Source organism: Camellia sinensis, chromosome 10, assembly GCF_055761805.1.
Source record: "Camellia sinensis isolate YWXY chromosome 10, ASM5576180v1, whole genome shotgun sequence".
Classification (NCBI taxonomy): Eukaryota; Viridiplantae; Streptophyta; class Magnoliopsida; order Ericales; family Theaceae; genus Camellia; species Camellia sinensis.
This window is the reverse complement of record NC_138970.1, coordinates 159,280,282-159,303,824: the sequence shown is the minus strand read 5'-3', so window position 1 is coordinate 159,303,824 and position 23,543 is coordinate 159,280,282. Positions and strand designations below refer to the sequence as shown.

Below are 23,543 nucleotides of genomic sequence, written 5' to 3'. Positions count from 1 at the left end.
TTCACCAAAATTTTATTCAAATTTGATAAATTTTTTGATTCACCTTTAGAGATGGTCTAAGAGTCCGTTGGAAGTTGAATTTCAATGTAAAAAGTTAGTGTGTAAAAATAGTATAACAAAAACCAAACATTGTTAAAAATTTACTTTTAAATTACAACTTTGAAAACACAAACAAAACATTAGAGCATTTACAATGGAGTGGTTAAAAATATGTGTTAAATATGTTATATGATAAAAAGTGAGACCCAAAAGTGTGTGTCAAGAGTTTATTAATTTAGTGAGTGAATGGTGATATAATGGATGTATTAAGATGTGTGTTAAGGTGTGTATTAAATAAATATATATATATATATATATATAAACAATAAATAAAATAAATAAATAAATAATTTAAAAGTGTAGTGGGCCCACCCCACTGCACTGTTTCAGCTTCCCTCCCCCTCTCTCTCGGCCGGCCAAACCACTTGTTAACTGTGGCCAACCCATCAGCATCTGACCCTAAATGTTGCACTCGCCAGCCCATTAATAGTTCCATTGGAGCTCAAAATAATAGTTTTTAACTAGTTAAATTTTTAACAGCTTACACTTATCTACTAAGGTTGGGAGATTTGGAAAAAAAAATTTGAAAAAGAAAAGAGAAACTATGTAAAACATTAGAACATCTACAATGTAGTGGCTAAAAATATGTGTTAAAGTATGTTATATGATAAAAAGTGAGACCCAAAAATGTGTGTTAAGAATTTGTTAATTTAGTGAGTGAATGATAATATAATGGATGTGTTAAAATGTGTATTAAGAATATATATATATATATATATATATAAACAATAAATAAAATAAATAAATAAATAATTTAAAAGTGTAACACTGCACTGTTTCAGCTTCCCTTCCTCTCTCTCTCGGCCAGCCAAACCACTTGTTAACTGTGGCCAACCCATTAGCATCTGACACTAATGTGTTGCATTGGCCAGCCCATTAACAGTTCCATTAGAGCTTAAAATAATAGTTTTTAACTAGTTAAATTTTTAACAGCTTACACTAACACATTCACTAAGGTTGGGAGATTTAGAGAAAAAAAAATTTGAAAAAAAAAAGAAAAATTATATAAAATATATAGGCATATTTTATTCATATTTTATTTATCTTTTTCTTTTTTCTTTTTAAATTTTTCTCAAATTCTTCAAACAAATACAACGTAAGAGAATCCACAATGAACACACTAAATGGTGTGTTACTGTTAGCTGCCAATTTTTTGGCTAGTTGTGGATTGAAATTGTGCTGCAATAGAAGTGTTAATGGGCTGACCAGTGCAAAAAATTGGTGTCAGATGTTAATAGGCTTGCCACAATTAACAACTGGTTTGCCCAACCGAGAAAGAGAAGAGAGAGAGAGAGAGAGGGGGGAGCCGATGCAGTGTAGTGGGGTGGAGGCCATTACACTTTTTAATTATTATTTATTTTATTTATTGTATATATATATATATATTCTTAACACATCTTAACATACACTTTAACATATTCATTGCACTACCACTCTCTCTCTAAAATTAACAAATTCTTAACACATATTTTTATCATATAACACATCATTTTTTAGTGACTCCACTATGAAAGTTCTAAGGCCCCGTTTGTTTTCAGAGATAGAATAGAACGAATTGATAATGAGGGGATTAATAGTGAGGGAGGGGATTGATAATGAGAGGATTAAGTAAAATTGTGTTTGTTTTGATGATAATTGTTAGTGTAGAGATTGTTAAATTATTTTTATATAAAATAAATATAAAATAATAAAACAAATAAAAAAAATACAAAAACATTAAACATTAATGTTTTTAAAAAAATTCCCAACATGTAAATTTTTTAAAAAAAATAAAAATAAAATAAAAAATTTCTAAAAAAAAAATAAAACAAATAAAATAATGATTTTTACTTAACAAAAAATACTATAAAAAATTAAACATTAATATTCAAAAAAAAATACCCGACATGTAAAAAAATAAAATAAAAAATTTCTAATCCGACGGACTATTTTTCTAATACGAAGTCCTGGAGGCTCATCCGAATCCCCTTAGAGAGGCCATCTTAATCCTGAACTCACTCTCAATTCCCTCTCCATCTCTCAAAACAAACACAATTTTAATAAATCTCGCTTTATTATCAATCTTAATCTCCATCTAATTATCCAAATAAACGGAGCCTAAGAGTAACAGCAATGATCCATTAGTGGTGAAATAGTTTTGTTCTTATAATATTATTAAATTATTGTTAAGAGCTGTCTATCAGGAGCAAGGATCCTCTAGAGTGATTTTTTCTTAAAGTTTCCTGAAGTGCTACAGTGTATGGTTGAGATTTATTGGCAAGTTACATCAATTTTTTTGATGTGACTTGCCAGTAAATCTCAACCACACAATATAGTACTCTAGGAAACTTTAGAAGAATTTCACTCTAGAGGATCCTTGGTGGTCTATCAGAGCATATCTTCTACGTTGCGTGCCGCTAATTGAAGCTAAAAAATTGAAGCAAAATCAATCAAATTTATTACTATTTCTTTTTTTTCTTTTTTCTTTCCTTTTCTTTTTGCATGTTAAAATGGAAAAGGAAAAGAAAAAAAAAAATTGAGGTCGCTATAACTTGGGTTTGGATTTGATACAACTGTTTGTTTTACCCTTGTATTTGGGCTTCAGCTTCTGAGCCTTTATTCACCCAAAAAAAAAAAAAGCTTCTGAGCCTGAAGTGTAGCTTCTTCTGGGTATATGAAAAAAAGAAAAAGAAAAAGAAAAAAAAGAAAAAGAAAATTTGAGAGAAAGGTAAAGGATTGTGGAAATTTTGGCATTTGGGTTGTTGTCTTATATGTGCATTTGCATGATGAATTTGTTGGTTTTTTTTTGCCTTCGGAGTGTCTCTACAAGAATTTTGAGTGAGTTCTTTTTCAACATTCTTGCCAAATTTTGGAGTTTTGGTATATTTGCTCAAAGCGTGGCTTGTTGATTTTGGGTTCTTGCAGCAAACCTGTTCAGTGAACGTGATTAGCGATTTGGGTTCTTCTCTAGAAGCGTTTGGGGGATCTGGGTTTTGCTCAAAATTGTGTTTGGTGGACTGGGTTTTGCTCTGGAAAGTGTTTTGTGATTGCAGTTGGAGTGTTCGATAAATTGGGCCAGTGGTTTTACTTTAGACAGAAATTGATCGTTGAACTTGTTTGGGTTCTGTAACTCCATAAAATCTTGAAAATTTCTATAGTTGCTCATGTACCGGCTCATTTACTTGACTGTGGATAGTGATCTTTTTGTGGAATTCGATGAAATTCAGAATTTGGGCAGTGAATCAGCTAAGTGATTGTTTAGAGATTTTGATTTGCCTAAAATTTGATATGGGTCATTGTGAATTTCGTTTTTGCACAATAACAATGGGAATCTTGTAAAGTAATCATGAATGGTTAGAGATTTTCTTTATTTTTTTCTTTGGTAGTCTGAGAATTTCGTGATGTTGTATTGCAATTGATATTTTGTATACAATTTTGAGATGGCAACTACTTCGCCATCTCCAAATTCTTCCCCCTCTGCGATCTCACCTGAGTCCACCCCTCCACCACCTCAGCCTTCCTCTCCTCCACCACCTCAGCCTTCTTCTCCTCAACTAGCTCCTCTTACTACTCCATCTTCTGATCCCAATGCGAATCCACCAGACCTTGTAACTCCTTCTCCTCCATCCCCACCACCTCAATCACCTCCCACCCCTAACCTCACATCTCCTCCTCCTTCCTCCCTATCTCCACCACCACTACTCACGGTGTCTTCACCGACACCCGCTGCCAGTTTGCCGTCGTCTACAACATCACCTCCTCCTCAATCCGTTTCTCCTCCCCCAGCTAATGTTCCACCTCCATCCTCAAATTCTCCACCTCCACCACCACCACCACCACTTTCAAATCCACCAGCAATTTCACCTCCTCCTCCATCATCAAATGCTACTTCACCTCCACCTCCATCGGCTGACCCACCAGCCATTTCACCTCCACCACCATCATCTAATCCACCAACAGGTTCTCCTCCACCTCCATTATCAGAAACCCCAAAGAATTCACCTCCTCCACCCCAATCAAAGCCACCAACAAGTTCACCTACCCCTCCGTCATCACTGCCTCCTGAAAATTCTCCACCCCCACCATCGTCAAAGCCACCAGAAAGTTCACCCCCACCACCAGCATCTAAACAACCACCTCCTTCACCGGCATCAATGCCACCCATTGCATCACCACCTCCACCTCCTTCACCGGCATCGATGCCACCCATTTCATCACCACCACCACCTCCTGGGCTTAATTCTTCATCCAGTACTCCGTCAGCTTCTCCACCCATTGCATCACCACCACCACCACCACCTCCTGGGCTTAATTCTTCATCCAGTACTCCATCAGCTTCTCCGCCTTCCTCAAATTCTCCTCCAAAATTACTACCACCACCACCACCACCACCCATAATGCATCAATCACCGCCTCCTCCCTTACTTCTGTCTCCACCCTCTCCTCCTCCTCCTTCTCAAGTTCCAGATCCACCATCAAGTAATCTAACGACCAACAATTCTAGTGCCAATGCACCAGAAATATCAGTCACCACAGGTAACGGGGGCCTTAGTACAGGAGGTACAGTGGCTATTGGTCTAGCACTAAGTTTCTTACTGCTTAGTCTCATTGGAATTGCTGCCTGGTGCATAAGAAGGCAAAAGAAAAAGGTTTCCGGCATCAATGGTGGCTACATTTTGCCAACCTCATCTTCCTACAAATCAGGTAATTTTTAAAACAAAATTGGCTAACGTAAAAAGGTTCCTTCAAGATGTTATATTTTTCCCTTCCTATCTCCCTTAAAAATTTTCAATTCATGTCTTCATGTGTATGTGTCTGTATTTTGTTCTTACCTTCAACTTGTTCAGAATTATTGACGCACCAAATGTTCAGTCTTGCCATATTATTTATTAAAAATTGTCTTGTTTTTTAAGAACAAGATTTTTTAATTCATTTCCTTGCAACGTTTGCTTTGCACACAATGCAATTGCATATATGTTTACATGAGACTTTGGCAATATGATGGTTCATGATTTTTGTCCAGATTCTGCCTTGTTAAAGGCACAGTCATTGGCAACCCATTTTGGAAGTAGTTCTGGCAGTGATATTGTATATTCACCATCAGAGCCAGGTGGTTTAGGCAGTTCATCAAGATCGTGGTTTACATACGAAGAACTAGTGGAGGCCACAAATGGGTTTTCAGTGCAGAATCTTTTGGGTGAAGGTGGATTTGGTTGTGTATACAAAGGGTACCTAGCGGATGGGAGAGAGGTTGCAGTAAAGCAGTTAAACATTGGTGGGGGACAAGGGGAGCGAGAATTTAAAGCTGAGGTTGAAATTATTAGTCGCATACACCATCGTTATTTGGTTTCACTAGTGGGTTATTGCATTTCTGAGAAACAAAGACTACTTGTCTACGACTATGTCCCTAACAACACCCTTTACTTCCATCTTCATGGTAAAGTTTCATTTTTGTGACTTGAAGGGTTGGTTTGTCATGGTGGCTAACTAATGTTGGGGGTTTTGCACTTTTGTAGGAGAAGGTAGGCCAGTTATGGATTGGGCAACACGTGTGAAAATTGCTTCTGGTGCTGCTCGTGGAATTGCTTATCTCCATGAAGACTGTAATTATCTATATTCCTCATTTTTTTATTTGATGATTATGACTTCCCTTAATTCTTTAAAATTCTACTATTATTGCTCTATTTTGTAAGTTCTTACAATCTATATGGAATGACCGCCTTGAGTTTTTGAAAATTCTTCTATTGAATTGGACCCTCTATTTCATGAGTATTATTACAAATGCATATGAGATGGCCCCTATGTTACATGGACTCGGGTACGGGTGTCGGGTGCGGGTATGTATCTAGAGGTCGGACTCATCAAATCATAAATTTAAGGATACGCGGACTCGGCAAAAAAATGTCATATTTTTATATTTTTAATCTAATATGTGAGATAAAATGGTATTATATTTAACTTATAGTGTCAAAATGACATTTATAGCAATTATACAACAATATGTACATATAATAATAGTGTTATATATAATTATATAAGAAGTATCCGTTGAAAAGTATCCGACACATATCTCATACCCTTGTCCGAGTGTCGGGTGTCCGACACGGGTATTTGATTTATTTTGAAGAGTCCATGTAACATAGGATGGCCCTTAAGTTTTTGAAAAAAAATTCTTCTGAGTATTCTTACAATGTATATGTGATGAACCCCAACTATTCCACACAACATGTAAATGTCATTTGTTGTTGTTTGTATTATATAAATCACCAAAGTAGATTTATGTTTTTATTTAAATTATATCAACCAGTAAAATGCCTTAAAATGGCAATATAATCGAAGTTCCTAATTTATAGCTCAAAAAATTGTATGAAATAATTGAAATAACTATTAGGAAACAACTAATATAGATCAATTCCTTCGTATTAATTTTAATAAACTCTTTTTTTTTTTGGAAAAAGATTCGGACCCCCTTTTGGGGTCACCCCCATGACCCCCTTTGCTTTTAATTGGTCAATTTTTTTTTTTTTTTTCCAATCACCAGCCCCCATGTGTGTGTGGGAGTGGTGGGGGTGGAAGTTTGAGGGGATCTCAATCATATCCCTTTTTTTTTTTTTCTTTTTCTTTTTTTGTGGGCAAAATACTGTGCACAGGGTAACATAGTGCATTTGATGCATAATATGGAGCCTTTATGTATAGTTTTATAGTAAACTCGAATTATTAAATATATTTGCTAGCTAACTATCCAACTACACATGGCAGACAAAATATCCAAGTGTCAAGTGCCCGACACATGTGCTTCATACATTTAGTATAATTCATTTAACATAGCTCACATCTAAAATATTACAACTATACGTTGATTGTAGGGAACAAAGCTAGGTTCCCATAAAGGAAATTCCAGTATATGAGATGAGAGGAGGGATGAAATAACCAATGTTATTATTATTTCAAAAATAAATATAATTTGTTTTGACAGAAAAAAGGTGGGTTATTTGCAATGCCATTTTATTTCTAAAGATGTCACGACCTTGCATCTGATCTTAAAATCTTTGTGTCCTCTACATCAGTCACCTCTCATTTTTTTAAATTTTGTCTTGACTATGACTATGTATCTTGATCAATAATGAATCTTATTGTTAACTATTAGAGTGACTGTTTCCATTGAAGATGTTGCTTTGTTTGTTGATGTTTTCATATTGATTCTATATGCATGACAGGCCATCCTCGGATTATTCACAGGGATATTAAGTCAGCAAATATTCTTTTAGATAACAACTTTGAAGCTCGGGTATGTGTAGTTTTCACAAATGTCTTTTTTTTTTTTCTTTTTTTTTTTTTCTTTTTTTTTTGTGTGTATTTCTCTTGTTAGTCGTTAATGTTATGTCTAGAATGTAGTTTCACAATTCCTGTTTTTTCACTTTACAGGTTTCTGATTTTGGGCTCGCTAAATTAGCTCTCGATGCAAATACACATATAACCACACGTGTTATTGGAACCTTTGGGTAGGCAACCCCATCCTTGGTTGGTGTGGATAATCACCAAGAATTTTAAGAGACGTGTTTTTTAAATATTTTGATTGGTTTGATTTCAGATACATGGCTCCTGAATATGCATCAAGTGGCAAACTGACCGAGAAATCTGATGTATTCTCATTTGGAGTTGTTCTTCTGGAGCTAATTACTGGACGCAAGTCTGTGGATCCATCTCAACCCTTGGGAGAGGAGAGTCTAGTTGAATGGGTAGGTTTTGTGAATATGAACCTGGTCCTACGTTTTCTTTTACTATGGCATATAACTATAATCAAGTTTTAAATTGCTACTTTTATGTTTAGGCATGCATGAACTAGTGATACATTTAGCAGATCTATTTGGCCACACTTGTCACTACTTAAGATAGTGGCCATGGTTGCAACTGGCTTGCCACAAGACAATGCAATAGTTGATGATTCACAAATGCCCCTTTACTGCTTACACATTCAACACCAATCAATAATCAACTTGTGTCTCTTCCTAAGGTGGTTGCCAAAGAGAAAAAGACGACCTTAGGAGGCTCCTTATTTCCTCCATATGTCTTTTCAAGCCTCATAGGTCGAATCTCCACCACAAAAGTCTTGGTAGAAAGAATTAACCGAAAATACTCTGTACTTGAGATCTCCCAATCCAAGGAATCATGACCCCTCATAGCCCCTTTCCACAAACCTACACCATGTGGCACCATCCCTGTGGATGAACTGCCCCAATCCTTCCCATAATGCCTTTCTATCACCTATGTTACATGGACTCGGGTACGGGTGTCGGGTGCGGGTATGTATCTAGAGGTCGGACTCATCAAATCATAAATTTAAGGATACGCGGACTCGGCAAAAAAATGTCATATTTTTATATTTTTAATCTAATATGTGAGATAAAATGGTATTATATTTAACTTATAGTGTCAAAATGACATTTATAGCAATTATACAACAATATGTACATATAATAATAGTGTTATATATAATTATATAAGAAGTATCCGTTGAAAAGTATCCGACACATATCTCATACCCTTGTCCGAGTGTCGGGTGTCCGACACGGGTATTTGATTTATTTTGAAGAGTCCATGTAACATAGTCTATCACCTACATTTGTGGTTTAAAATTTAAACTCAACAAGTAATCTCAATTTGCCAAAATATCAATGTCAAACAACCAAACTATAATTCAATAGCAACCACTCAAATCGCTAGAGATCAAGACACAATGATTTGTATGTAAGACATTGAAGAAACTTATTCCCAAAGAAAAACCATAGGCACCCTGGTGGTGTAAATAATCCAATATATCAAGATTACAATTACAAGACTCAAGAAAAACGATTTACGACCCAAGCCAGATACACTTTAACCTTGACATCTTGATCCGCAAAAATCCCTGTTCAATTTCCACTCACTGGTGGCTCTGTTAGCCTCCTCTTGATACTAGACTGCAACCACAGAATCCTCCATCCTACACTATGCAGCACTCCATTTGCAATCAACCAGTGGCAAGGATGTAGTGCGAGTGTGTGGGTTTTTAAGAAAACACTTGATCCATTTGCAATTGACCAGTGGCAAGGATTTAGTGCGAGTGTGGTTTTTTAAGAAAACACTAAATCCAGAGAAGTGTTCTTAATGCTATCAAAAGCATTTAGTATACTTTTCAAGGATAGATTATAGTTAGGTTTTCTGTGTAAGCTTAGGTCTCCAGAGAGGCTAGGAAAACCAAATTTACTTTCAAGTTTCAATGTAATTAGCATAGAAAACTATTGCCCTATATATATAATAAAGGAGTTGCATGATTTCCAGAAATTTATGTGCTGCTTCAGTGCCCTTTAGGTGAGCTTCGAGCAGGGTTTTCTAGTCTACCTAGATCAAGCTGCTTTGTGCTCTCTTCGAGTGGGGCTCTCAGTTTTCGCCAATTAGCCCTGTTTTTCTAACAGTAACAGATCCAGAAAATATATAGGATTGAACACAGGTCAAGTCAGGAGAATTTGGCAAATAAAAACATGTTCAAATGTAGTTATAAGCTCGAAACCATGATTGTATACCTGGTGTTGATCTTCAAACTGCAACACCAAGAGAGACAGACCTGTAATAATCCACCCAGACAACCCTAGCCCACATTTTGTGCACAGAACTTGCATGTAACAACAATCAAATGGTGGATATACAAAGAAATCATCTACCGAAAATAAGGATATATAAAGAAATCTACTAATTCTAAATAAGGATTTCTTAATAACAAAGTTTTGGGTAATTCAGATGTGAATTATTTTAGAACAATTCAGATGCTAATTACTACCATTTAGTTCTTCAAATCTAGAAATGCACACCCCATATTAGTCTTTATGATTGAATAAAGGACAACTTATTTCAGATAATTTTGTTTTCCCATTTTTGTAGAAGCTGTGAGATTTTTCATACATGCACTTGTACAAATGGACCCTTGAACATTATAAGGTTTATAAGAACTTCATTAGTTAAATGTAGGGAAAACACAGAATAACTCGCGTAAGTACAAATAGGATTGAGCCAATTGTTGCATGACAATATCTGTGAGGATGGGATACCTATACCTGTGCACTTAGTTAAAAATTCAAATTTATCTTTCAGGCTCGACCATTGCTTAGCCAAGCTCTTGATACTGAGGAATTTGAAGGCTTAGCAGATCCAAGGCTTGATAAGAACTACGTTGATAATGAAATGTTTCGAATGATCGAGGCTGCTGCAGCTTGTGTGCGACATTCAGCTGCCAAGAGACCACGAATGGGACAGGTAGTTAACTTTGGATTCACAATTGATTAAGGGTTGGTTTGGCAAGGGTTCATTGGGCTTTTTGGCTCAATGAGCCATAAAAGACAGAATAGGCTCATGAGCCACAACAGACAAAACATCCCATCCAACCCCATAATCATTACACTCTTCTCTCACAAAAAAATCAAAAAAGCCAAAAAGCCAAAAGCCCTTCCCAAACCAAGCTTTTGAGCCCAGGCTCATATAGTCAAAAAAGCCAAAAAGCCAACCCACTTCCCAAACGGAGGCTAAAAAATTTTCCTAAATTTCTTCTTAGGATATGGTGTTCTTATTCTAAAAATGCTTATGCTTCTCAGGTTGTGAGAGCTTTCGATAGCATGGCTATCTCAGATCTAACCAATGGAATGAGGGTTGGTGAAAGTGAAGTATTTAACTCTGCAGAACAATCTGAAGAAATTAGATTGTTTCAGAGGATGGCATTTGGGAGTCAAGATCACAGTACATATTTTTTTAGTCAAGCTAGCTTGGATAGTTAAGAGTATGCCAGTCGATATTAGACAAGATGAGTGCATTTTTACTTAACCGAGAAATATTGAGGTTTTGTCAGTCTTGAACCTGGCTGCATCAGATGTAGGTACCGAGGTCAAGCTCTTTGATTAAATTTTGTGAGTAGGTTTATTCGCAGCTTATACATATTAGATTATGATTTTTTTTTTCCTAGCAATTTTTTCCCTTGTAAGTAAACAGATGGAAGTTCTTGTTATCACCAATATGTTTTATTCAAAGGTTATTGTCATCCTTTTTTCAAATTCCCAAGCTTTTTGTTTTTAGCAGCTATAAGAAAAAACTGAATGCTTTTGTGTTGTAATTGTGTAAATCCGCATAGGAAGTGAGAAAAATAATAAAAATTTTAACAGCTCTCTATGCTCGTGGATGGAATAATGATAACAGATAATAATACAAAGGGTTAAAAGATAAACAAAGAAACTATGGGGCACTTGATTCGTGTAAATGCACTATAGTCTAGAAGAATGAATGTTTCAGAGAAGATTAGAAAGGTGTTATTGAAAAGCATTTTAACAGAAAAAGCAAGGAACATGTTCATGGCAAACATGGCCAGTAAGTACCATCTCTGCAACATCTAATACTTGTGGAAGACAATGCTTATTTATTTCCTTTTAAAGAGTTCTTTCTTTTGAGATTTTTTTTTTTTTGTTTTTATATATATATTTATTTAACCAAAGGCAAGCTTTTAAGTTGTTGAAACCCCTTGCCTCCCCACACCTGCATTTGCAGTTCCTCTGTTCACGAATCCCCGACTAGCAACATCTACTCTTCTCTTATTCATCAATCCCCGACTAACTAGCACAACCTCTACTCTTTTCCATCGCTATTGTCATTATCTGTCATCTCCTACCCCCACCGTTGCATGACTGACTAGCACAACCTCTACTCTTTTCCAGCGCAATTGTCATAATCCGTCACCTCCTACCCCCACCATTGCATGCATTCCCCACTCCCACTGCTGTAGTCACAGGCCCTCCCCTCCCTACCACCGTCTTGTAATCTCCTATTCTCCATTCATGTGCAGACAACGGTTAGAAAAAGGGACAACAATTTACAACCAAAAAGAAAAAAAAAAAAGACAAAATTGCATGAGAGTAAAATTGTCATTTTAAAATATAAACAAATCAAATTTAAATAAAAAATAAACTTTGCGCGTTGGTATTAATCCCATAGAGATTTATTTTTTTAGCTTAACCTTGTGAGTGTAATATATCATTAATTTTTTTAAAAGTTTTGTTTGGAGTGAGTGATTTATTCGTTTTTGACATATTTGGAATTAGCTTTTTGGAAAAAAGTCAAGAAGCCAACAAAAAAAAAAAAAAAACCTTTAAAAAGTCAACAACAACAAAAAAAAAAGGTCATTGAAAAAACAAGTTATGCACATCAATTATTCACTTTTTCATATAACTAAATCACATTTGTTTGGTTTTGAGTTTTCAAATATAATTTTTGAGTTATTTTTTATTTTCTGTGTTTTGTGGTTTTTAATGAACTTTTTTAATAATTTAGTTATTTTTTAAAAAATATTTTTTAGAAGCACATAATGCATCTAAAAATAAAATATTTATGAAAAAATCTATTTTTTTAAATAAATAAAAAATATACAAAGATATACTAAATTTTAATATTTTTTTTTTGTATTCAGTAATTTTAAAAATTTTATTTTTATGTACAAATTTTTTTTAGAGTGGGATATTTGTAAGTACATTTTAAAAGTACAAAAAATTGATTATATTTTACAAAAATACAACAAAAAAAAAATTAAAAAACTCTACTGAATTTGAAAATTCAAAATCAAGTCCTCTCATAAAGATAAAAAATAAAGTCAAAAAAATCAAAACTCACTAAAAAATAAATCAACAATGATTCATATTACTAAAAAAAAAGACCACTAATAGCACTAATATATTGAAAATGTCAAAAACAAAAAATAAGACATCATTAGAAGTGCTATTAAAGTACCACTTTTAGTTCTCTCAATTATTTTTCAAAATAAATAAAACTCCAAAAGTTAAAATCTTGTTTGCCATCAATTAAAAAATAAAAAATAAAATAAAAAGCACGCAACTTTTTCACTCACCAAAAGAGTAAAAAGTCACTCCACTTCACAAACACATATCAGCTTTTATAAAGTTTATAGAAAAAAAAGTTCAAAAAAAAAAAAAAAAACAAAAAATCACTAAAATCAACCTTCGTATCTCTATCGCACGAGTTGTTTGGAAAATTAGATTGGAGGTTAAAATAATAATAAAAAAATAAAATAGATTAAAATATTTAATAAAATAAAATATTATATTTAAATTATAATTATTTTATTTTTTTTCTTACAATTATTAAATTAATTATAAAAAACATCAAATTAACTTTTTAAACATAATTTTTTTTAATTAGATTAAAATAATTAAAAAATTAAAATAACCAACTTCGCAAACGAGACCTATATATATATATATATATATATTTGGTTTTATAATTATTGATATGTTTATGATGTCATAAATACATCACAAACTCGACGTTGAACCGGTGACTCGGTGATCCGTTCCTTTTAACGTTCTTTTAGGGTTTCAGAGCATTCCTCCAAAACCCTAGTCCAGTCGTTCACCCTCAGCTACTACAGGGTTTCATCCATTCACAACCTACAGGGCATCAATTTCTCGTTAATCGGTTGGCTTTCTCTCTCTATCTTCTCATTAGATTTTGGTGCTGTTTAGTTGATTTTTTGAATGCGACGCATAAAAAACTAGCTTTTTATATCGTTCTTGTTAGATTTTTTTTTTTATTTTTTTTTATATTGAACTTTAATTTGTGCATTAATGTTTTGAAGGATGTTTCTCATTTGATCAGATTTAGTTCAATCGGAGTTTTTGATTTCTAATAATTGTTAGGTTAGGGTTTGGAGTGAGTTGTTGATCCATGTCTTTGATTGTATTGTAGCCAATATTTATTCTTTTTATTGAATTTGCAGTTTTCTTTTTCCCTTCAGATTTTTACTTCTGATATTCGATTGTTGTAGTGCTAAAGTCAGAATTCTGTTTGCACGATATAGGTAATTCAGAGTTAGGCTCCAGGACATTCAATTTGGCTAGTACTGGCTCTTATTTGTCTTTGTCTGTGTTTTGGCTGCAAAATTTTGAATTCACTTGAAATTTTGGCCGGCTTTTCGAACATTGACCATGAAGCTGGATGTCAATGTTCTGCGGTATCTATCCAAAGATGATTTCAGGGTTCTCACTGCTGTCGAGATGGGCATGAGAAATGTCTGTCATTCGCTCTTTTTCTTGTAATTAATTACTTGTTTTCAATTTCCAACCATTTTAATTCTTCACCTTATTTATATTTCAATGTGGATATGTTTACATTCCATTATTTATTTTGAAATAGTAGAAAGAAATCATTTGTGACCGGGATCATATGTGGGGCCAAGAGTGTCTGATTCTTCATCTCCGTGTTTTACTTTCAGCATGAAATCGTACCTTCGGAGCTCATTGACCGCATTGCTGGTCTCAGGTATGCTTCTCTTTCTTTTACTCTGTATCTGTATCTATTATTGTTGATTTAATTCTTTCGAATATAAATTGCTATATATATATATATATATTCAAGCATGCCCAGTGATTAGCTGAATCGATGACTTATCTTTTCTATTTCATTTCTTGTTATATTTTTATTTTATTTTTCGTTTCACATTTCCTATTTTAAAAACTGTGTTCCATATGAACTTGTCTTTGTGTGTGTGTGTATATGTCTATACAGGCATGGAGGCAGTTACAAGGTGATGAAGAACTTGCTCAAGCATAAGCTATTACACCATGATGCTTCCAAATGTGAGTAATTGTGTGGCCATTGCCCATATGTACTGTTTTAAAATAGTAATATCTCAAGACCTTGCACATCCACCTGATTATCATTTTTTAAAAATTTTCTGTTATCTAGATGATGGGTTCCGGCTCACCTACCTTGGTTATGATTTTCTTGCAATTAAGACAATGGTTAACCGTGGAGTTTTTTCTGCTGTTGGTCGTCAAATTGGCGTTGGGAAAGAGTCTGGTAATATAGAAATTATTTTTCATTTGTATTATTTTTCTATTCTATAAATTCACATGTTAATGTTACACAATGATTCCAACATTTATTGTTTTTAAGATATATTTGAGGTTGCCACGGAAGATGGTAAAGTTCTTGCAATCAAGCTGCATAGGCTGGGTAGAATTTCCTTTAGAGCTGTCAAATCTAAGCGTGATTACTTGAGGCATCGGAGTAGTTATAACTGGCTCTATTTATCCCGTCTTGCTGCTCTCAAGGAGTTTGCTTTTATGAAGGTTCTTTCATAGTCATCATCTGCCTTTTTGATTACTTTATGTTAAGCGAGTGTATTGTTAGGCAGCATCAGTTTGAGACTTATGTGTTGCTTGGGCAGGCTTTGGAGGAACATGGTTTCCCTGTTCCAAATGCTGTGGACTGTAATCGGCATTGCGTGGTTATGTCACTTGTCCAAGGTTATCCACTGTAAGAGTTCTCTTTCAAGTGCCTTCATACCATATATATTAATACATCTTGCTTGTCATGCTTTTCTAAAATTCTATGGAAAATATTTCTTACCATTTATTTTTTGTTTCTAGGTTTTATCTAAAGCCCATTGTTTGGTTATGTTATGGTTGGAGAATTCTTATGTTTTATTTTTAATTGTTAAAGCGTGACAAACACCCAAATGATTGGAAGACTATTGCCAATTTGGCAAAGGCATAGGCAGTCAGTTATTATTTGTAGGTCATATACGAGGTAAACATAATTGATTGTTGTTGCAAATTGAGAGAGAGCAATTTTCTTTATGTTTGTTGTTGGCTGTGGGAGAGAGCAATTTTCTAAAAAGAATGCTTCCATGAGGCTTCTATTATAGCAGCCATGTTTGAAAGGAGGCTAACATATGAGAGATGAGGAAGAAATCTCTATACCATAAGACCAAATGATAATAAAAAGTATTCAAACCAACTTCATAGGGGCAAACTCTACTCTTGAAATTACTGCAAATGCAGTCCATATACTAAAATTGGAGGGAACACCAAGGAAAGATAATTGTAAATTTCTGAAAATGATATTGAAAATATATGGTTGCGTTTGGTAGAGTTTTGTAAATATGATTTGAGAGTATAAGTTGTATTTTGAGTTTGTGAGTTGTGGAATTATGATTTGAGTGTAGAAAATTTGTTTGGTTATGATTTTTGAATAGAGTGTTGAATTGAGTATGGAATTGAGTTTTGAAAGTTTGATTTAACATGTGAAGTAAGAAAATTTGTTTGGTTATGAGTTTTGGAAATAGTTTTCAAAACTTAATTCAAATTATTATAACTCATAACAAAACACACTACTTTCACACTATTGAAAATTCTAATCAATACTCATAATCAAACTCTTTTTAAAATTCAATTAAAAAAAATTATTATTAACAGAAAATAACATTAATCAATTTTTTAATTGAAAATACTACAAAGGAAATAATTTTTTTTCAAAATAAATATTCAAAAAATTTAAATCATAAAAATTTAAATAATTTAAATAATCTAAAAAATTTAATAAGTAAAAAATTAAAATAAATATTCAAAAAATTTAAATTGTAAAACTTTAAATAATTTAAATATTCAAAAAATTTAAATAATTTAAAATGTTAATATTTTAAATTTAAAAATAACTCTACACTCAAATCGTAACCAAACACATAAAACAAAACTCAATTAAGAAATTATTTTTAAAATTCATAACCAAACACATAACTCAAAACTCCATATTACTTTCACAAATCTATACTCAAATCGTAACCAAATACATAACCAAAAAAATTAAAATATTTAAAAATATTTTTGTAAAATAGAGTTTGAATTTATTTTTATAAAATATTTTAAAATTTAAAAAATTAAATCCGTAATATTTTGAAATTAAAATATTTAAAAATATTCAAAAAATTAAAAATTAAAAAAATCTTAACATATTTAAATATTAAAATATTTAAAATCTTAACACAATTAAAATATTTTTAAAATATTTAAATATTTAAAATATTTAAAAAATTAAAATATTGATTTGAATTGAGTTTTGAATTATGTGTTGGGTAATTGGTTATAAGTTTTGAAAAGTAATGATTATGTTTTGAATTGAGTTTTGAGAAATGGGTGTAGAATTATGATTTGAAAGCTCCAAACAAACAACACACTCAAATCAATCAATAGAATTATATTTTGAGAGGCTTACAAAACGGAGCCTATATTTTTTAAACAGTCAGAATTTTTTTGGTAGAATTTTAAGTACTACTAGCAATCCCTTGCCTCACTTTTCTAGCTCTACCCACATTTTACTTTTAGGTTAATAAATTAATGTGGGTAAACAAATACAAATGTTTCTTAATTCTATTAGAGATGATGGCTTGGAGTGTTAACTACGAAGATGGCAGAGTTCAAGATTAGCACTATAGAGCTGATGCTGAGCAAGTTTGGGAGATTTACTGATAACTATGGTTAAAATTGTGTCTTTGCCACCACTAAATTCAACAAGATCCAATAAAAAAAGGTTCAAACTCTTTGCATACTTTTAACATCAATACTGGAGTGTGGTTATAAATAAGAGCCAATTAAAAACTACTAATTTTATCATTGATGTTTGTGAGCTAAGTTCTAAAATAATCCTGTATTGTATAAAAGTTCAAGAGTTAACCCACTAATGTAGGTTTTGAGATTTACATTTGTAGGAACTATGTTGCGCTAGTTTGGGAGATGTGTCTTTATTGATAAATGTCTCAAATTCCTAATTTGATATATTTCCTTTTATGGAGTATTATTGTGTGACAAGAATTCCCTATTCCTTTCCAAAGAAGGAATTTTGGTCTAGGGCTCTATGAAAAAAGGGTCTAGGATTTAGATTGTGGTGTTCAGGAAACCAAATGACTCAAAAATATAGCAGCAAGTTGTGCTGAGCAAGTTTGGGAAATTTATTGCAATTCTGGTAAATTATGTGTTTGCTACCACAAAATTTGATAAGATTTCAAGACAGTCTGAACTCTCATTGCGTACTTCTTAATTCAATACCATACTGTTTAATTTTCAACTTTTTATTATGTCCTGGCCTAGAAACTAGTTATCTAGAAGAGCCAATTAAAGTCTAATACCCAATAATAATGTAGGGTTGTTTTTTGATAGTCAACAAGGGGTGAGAATTAGCCAACATTCTTTGATCATGCTACTTTACCCAACTTTTCAATCTCTCTCTCTCTTGCGTGGTCATACGCACAGTGAAGAAGACTGAAGATCAAATTTGGTGTAAAATAGGCTTCTTAGGAAAATTTTCGTAGTCTCTTTGTGTTACCTTTGAAAAAGAAAAGTGAAATGTTGATATAAAAGTTCATGGAGAGGTCATTAAATTGAGCCTTTTCTCTAGAAATTTGCAGATCTGTTGAATTGAGTCTTTCTCTAGAAATTTGGAGAAATGTTGCTACTGCTAATCTGAAAATGAGTAATGACAGTAGATTGACTACAAGAGACCTGTTTTTTCTATGTTTGTTTACGTTAGGTGAAGTTTGACCCTCAACTTTTTTATATGAACCATAACACTTGTCTGTTGTTCGACGAATAAGCAGCTTCGATGAGTAACAATTTTCATGGTATCAATCAAATTGCATTCAATGTAGTGTGCAGGTGAAGCAATTGCAAAATCCAGACACAGTTTTTGAAACAATCGTTGGTCTTGTTGTTCGACTGGCAGAGCATGGCCTCATTCACTGTGACTTCAATGAATTCAACATTATGGTATGCCATCATTTTTCATTTCGACGCATCTTATGTATCAATTTGAAGTCTATGATTTTGTAATTTTTAATTTAATTTAATTTTTGGGGGTCATTATTTAAGTTTTTCTTTGATATAGTTATAGAGCTTTCTTTGCTCATTGCAATTGTTGGACTTTCACTGCATATTTTTCTGTGTACTCTTTTTCATTTATTTTTTGATTTCTTTTGTTCTAGATTGATGATGATGAGAAGGTCACAATGATTGATTTTCCGCAAATGGTATCAGTATCTCATCGTAATGCACAGATGTATGAAGTATTTCCCGTGTGATGCTTTGTCAATCTTTAATCTTACACATCTAATTCTAGTCATGAATTTTATCCTGAAAATTTCTGCTTCAATTCAATATCTGAACCAGTTATCAGTTATCATATTTACTTTATTGATAAGTTCCATTTTTTAGGTACTTTGACCGTGATGTTGAATGCATCTTCAAGTTTTTCAGGAGGAGGTCAGTGGTTAATTTTTCTTAGGCTTTTGATTTGAATCCTTGAGAATAACCTGAAAATTAGCATCGTAACGTCTCTGAGATTGAGCTTATGATATTCTGGGTGATGAAGGTCTTGGTTTTTGTGCAACCATTAATAGCATGTTGATCATAGTTAATTATCTATTTTATTGAATAGTATTTTCATATAATTATTGATGCATTGTTTATCATTTTTCTTTTTATGGTTCTTTAGAAGTCTAATTGGTATTTACAAAGTAGAAGTGTTTTCGGAAAAAGTCTACATTTTGTCTAAGCCCATATAAATTGTTGAAGGTTGGTCTCCTCCTCTCCTTTTGATTCTTCTGTTGTTAAAGGTTCTTCTCTCCCTCCTTGTTGAATGTTTGACTAGATTGAAGTTGCCTTCTATTTACTGCTCCTGACAAATTTGTAATTCATAGTTAGCCCACTAACTCCGATTCCAAAAGATGGGCAAGGACAAGAAGAAATTAGTTTCCCTAAACTAAGTAGGGTTTCTTTCTCTATGTCCCATAATCTCTCTATGCCCAAGGGTTAAATGTTCCATTGGAATCTCATCATACAATCGCAAGAGAGCTTTGGCCGCTTTTAAATAATTCACTAAATTGCTCTCTAATCCAATGAGTTAAATTGCTATATATAGACTTGATATAATTATAACTCTAAATACTAGTTGGATTCCATAATTAGAAACTAAGAGAGTTTGACTAGCAAAGTAGTTGGATTCCATGTTTACAAACTAAGAGGTTTTGATGATTAAACTCATGTCTATTAGTATTCACATGTACAAACCAATATCATAGCTTGATGTATGTTCATACTTCTATTTTTTGCCGTTTCTTCAGGTTCAACCTGTCTGTTGAAGAACAGACTGCAGAATCTGATGGTTCAGATGTGGATTCAGATGAAATTAGGCCTTGCTTTTCATCAATAACGAAAGTTACTGATTCCCTCGACAAGGAACTTGCTGCCAGTGGGTTTACTAGAAAGGATCAGGATGACATTGAAAAGGTATGATGAGTTGATGTCTTTACTTCATTCTGTGGAGGCTAGATATTTTGTCCCTTAATATAGAACAGAAGGAGAAAATCTTTAATTTTTATCTTGTTTGTTCTCATTGTACAATGCATACGAGAGTGAATGGCATTATTATAGTATTATCAAAAATTTGCCTTATTCTATTGGCGTGTGTTAATCAAATAATAGTTTCATGGTTTCAAAAAAAAAAAAACAAAGAACACGAAAAAGTTTCATGTGATTTTTCTTGCTTTCTCTACCCTGAAACCTCCTCGACCTTGAAGCATTTCTTTGTAGTTTTTAGTCTGCCTCTTCTGCTATTTGGTCTCATCACTTGTAGCGGTGTTGTAACCACCGCAACAGACATGCCATGGTGCCCTTCTGGTTTATGTTAATCAGTTTGGAGGGTGCATCTGCCCTACGCTTTATGTCATTCAAAAGATTTTTAATGACTCTTTTGCTTGTTCCATGTCGACCCATGCAGTAACACTAGTTGCTGTTCTTAAGGATTAAATTTCTTTGAGTTTGGCAAGATTTTTTCTCCTCTCTTCTTAAAACATATAGTTGTGAAATCAGATACATTTATTGTATTCTATGTTCTAATAAAGCTTCTGCTTTTGCTATTTTTTGCAGTTCATTGAAGGAGATCTTGAGGACTTGGGTTCTGATGATGAAGGAACTGCAGAGGAAGGACATACTTTTGATGCAACAAATGACGCCGACATCAGGCATCTTGATTCTTTGCACTTGGTGGAGCAGGTAGGTTTTTAACAATTATCGTTCTGACTGGCTGTCCTGTTACTGTTGTGTTTCATCAAATGTCAACTATTTATTTTTCTTTTTCCAGTAAATGACTCAGAGTAATAAAAAATCTAGTGCATGTTTCTTTTATTTGTTAGCATGGGATGAGCATGTTAAGCTAGTGGTCTCATTTTATTTAACCTGACTTTGAAATGGGTCCTGAATTGGTGGGAAGAAAGTGAATTTGGTGAAACGAATGGATTGCCACGAGCCTTGAACTGCAATTTTCAGATTCAAGCTCTTGCTGTTTCAGTTTTTGTTTTTGAAACTAATGAAGTCCAATTCTTAAATTCCACCTTTTATTCTTGGAATCTGGATCTGTTTTTCTGCGACTGATGCATGGGTCTTGTTAAAAGATAAACAAAAAGGTAAATGGGTTTACATGCGAACATTGGATGTCACTTTTCTGTTTCCAAGAACTTTTCTTATCCTTGCAGGTATGAGTCATGAGAGTGAGAGGTGTTGCATGGAATCTTCACATTTTTATGTTAAGCCTTCCTCTTCTGCGTTTTTCATGAAATGTTATTTATTTATTGTTCACATTACATAAAAGAAGTATCTTGTTATCTCTTCTAGTCACACACAGCCACATCAACCGGAATGGCTTGGATTGCACTACAGCTGTGAGGAAAAAAGCACTGGATAGATGTTGGTTTAATTTGTCAATTTGTTTGTGTTTTTGGTTAGATTTGTTCAGAGTTTATGCTTCTGTTCTTGCATTTGACGACTTGCACAAGGACTTGTCTAAATTTCAACTTCATTATCTTTTAACCTAAACCTAAAATAGTCATACATGATTATGTATCTATCTCTTCATTGCATTGAGCATGATATATTCCATTTTTAATGGACTTCTACATGAGCAGATTGGGAATTGTGATGAAAAAGGTGAGTCAGAGAAGAATCAACAGTTTGCTGAGGCAGAGCCGAGTACTGAAACTGAGACTCAGAATGCTAGTGGCAAGGTACATTTGCTGGCATTAATAATATTTTTGCTAGTGTACTGTGCTATCTATATCTTTCTTTTTCAGAAAGCTTGCTATCTGGCTGCAGAAGATGTAAATGTCAATTTGTTGTGTCGTGATTTCTTTCTTGCACATCATTAACCAACCGCCTACTATGTGGGCTTTGATTTCTATTGAGGTTTGAACCATTTCTGAAATGCACTCCATGCTAGATAGTCAGAAAACTCGCTATCTGGCATCGGAAGATTTAAATGTCAAAAGACTCTATTTGTTGTGTTGTGATTTCTTTCTTGCACACATGAAGTTTGAACCATCACACCATCTATGATATGCAATCCTCACTATAGTAGTCAGTAAACTATCTATCTGGCTGGGGGAGATATAAATGCCAATTTGTTGTATTGTGATTTCTTTCTTGCACATCACTAACCAACCACTTACTAATGTTTTTGAAGTTCGAACCATCACACCATCTGTGGGATGCAATCCCCATTATAACTGTCAGTAAGCTAACTATCTGGCTGGGGAAGATCTAAGTGTGTCAGATCTGTTTATGTTTGTCATTTCACTGTTGAACATTTGATATCTGGTTCTTTGTTTCTCCAGAACTATTATTTAGATTTCCTTTTTAAATATGTATATTGTTCTTTTCCAGGAGGAAGAGGAAGAGGAAGAAATTGAACAGGAAGATAATCCAGACTTGACAAAGCAGCTAAACAAACAGAGACGGCGAGCCATAGCTGCAGCCCATGGTGGACGGAGGACTTTTGCCTCAAGAAATTCATACAAGGACAAGGGTGGTCGGTCTGGTCATAATTCCAAAATCCAGAAGCAATTGAGCAACTGGTGAGATGTTTAAAAAAATCATCAAGAAAAATGCAAGACGAAGAAGCTAATGTTCATTTTTTGGAGAGGTCAAAGAAACAGGACAAGAAAGCTGGAAAACCTACTAGGATTTCTGGTTCATTTTTATTAGATAATGTGTGGATGAAACTGATACAGAAGCTTGTGATTCAATATAGAGAAGGGTTTGTTAGGCTGCAAAGATATGATTTTGTCTTATGTATTATATATTATGTTGATACTCCTATTGGAGCACAGTTTGAATATTTTTTTACCTTAAGATCTGTCTAATTTTGAACCGGACTCGACTAGTAATTATCTAATAATTGATAATTTTGATAAATAAAAAAAGGACCTTTTTTTATCTTACGATTTCTTGGTGGTCTCTATATGTGCATGCATGAGCTACTTAGCTAGGGTCAAGTTTTGTCCAAATCTACATGATAATGCATGATTCATGTTAATCTTTCTTCTTTTTTCTTTTTCTTGGGTGGCATACGCTATTTTCACTCCCTCAAAAGTTTTGGAGATTTTTTTTCTTGAAGTTCTCTCTCTCCTCTTTTCTTGTTCTTCTTCTCTCTCTAAAATACAGGTATGATGCAAGATGAGTCAAAGTGGAAGACAACTCTACATACTACACGCAGGAGGGGACATGTGCCCCCTCCTAGAAAATTATTACACAAAATAGTTGTCTAAGCCTCAT

General features: G+C 33.6%; 2 protein-coding genes across 4 annotated transcripts; both read left to right on the top strand.

The window, feature by feature from the left end:
- Positions 1-2,432: 2,432 nt before the first annotated feature.
- LOC114258972 (proline-rich receptor-like protein kinase PERK9) lies at positions 2,433-11,156 on the top strand. Of its 2 annotated transcripts, XM_082892669.1 has the most exons (9): positions 2,658-2,916; positions 3,004-4,782; positions 5,102-5,515; positions 5,595-5,681; positions 7,296-7,366; positions 7,504-7,580; positions 7,670-7,817; positions 10,207-10,368; positions 10,704-11,156. In XM_082892669.1, the coding sequence occupies exons 2-9, from the start codon at positions 3,519-3,521 to the stop codon at positions 10,881-10,883; spliced, it is 2,403 nt and encodes an 800-aa protein (XP_082748795.1). In that variant the 5' UTR covers positions 2,658-2,916; positions 3,004-3,518; the 3' UTR covers positions 10,884-11,156. The 2 variants fall into 2 exon arrangements, with proteins under 2 accessions (XP_028054769.2, XP_082748795.1); XM_028198968.2 differs by having other exon boundaries at positions 2,433-4,782.
- Positions 11,157-13,387: 2,231 nt separating this feature from the next.
- LOC114258971 (protein serine/threonine kinase) lies at positions 13,388-23,204 on the top strand. Of its 2 annotated transcripts, XM_082892666.1 has the most exons (14): positions 13,388-13,581; positions 13,964-14,174; positions 14,378-14,424; positions 14,671-14,741; positions 14,851-14,964; positions 15,061-15,236; positions 15,335-15,423; positions 18,590-18,707; positions 18,923-18,996; positions 19,152-19,199; positions 20,060-20,225; positions 20,865-20,990; positions 21,899-21,997; positions 22,653-23,204. In XM_082892666.1, exons 2-14 carry the CDS (start codon positions 14,091-14,093, stop codon positions 22,845-22,847), a joined length of 1,407 nt encoding a protein of 468 aa, XP_082748792.1. In that variant the 5' UTR covers positions 13,388-13,581; positions 13,964-14,090; the 3' UTR covers positions 22,848-23,204. The 2 variants fall into 2 exon arrangements, with proteins under 2 accessions (XP_082748792.1, XP_082748793.1); XM_082892667.1 differs by lacking the exon at positions 13,964-14,174 and having other exon boundaries at positions 13,470-13,581.
- Positions 23,205-23,543: the final 339 nt, after the last annotated feature.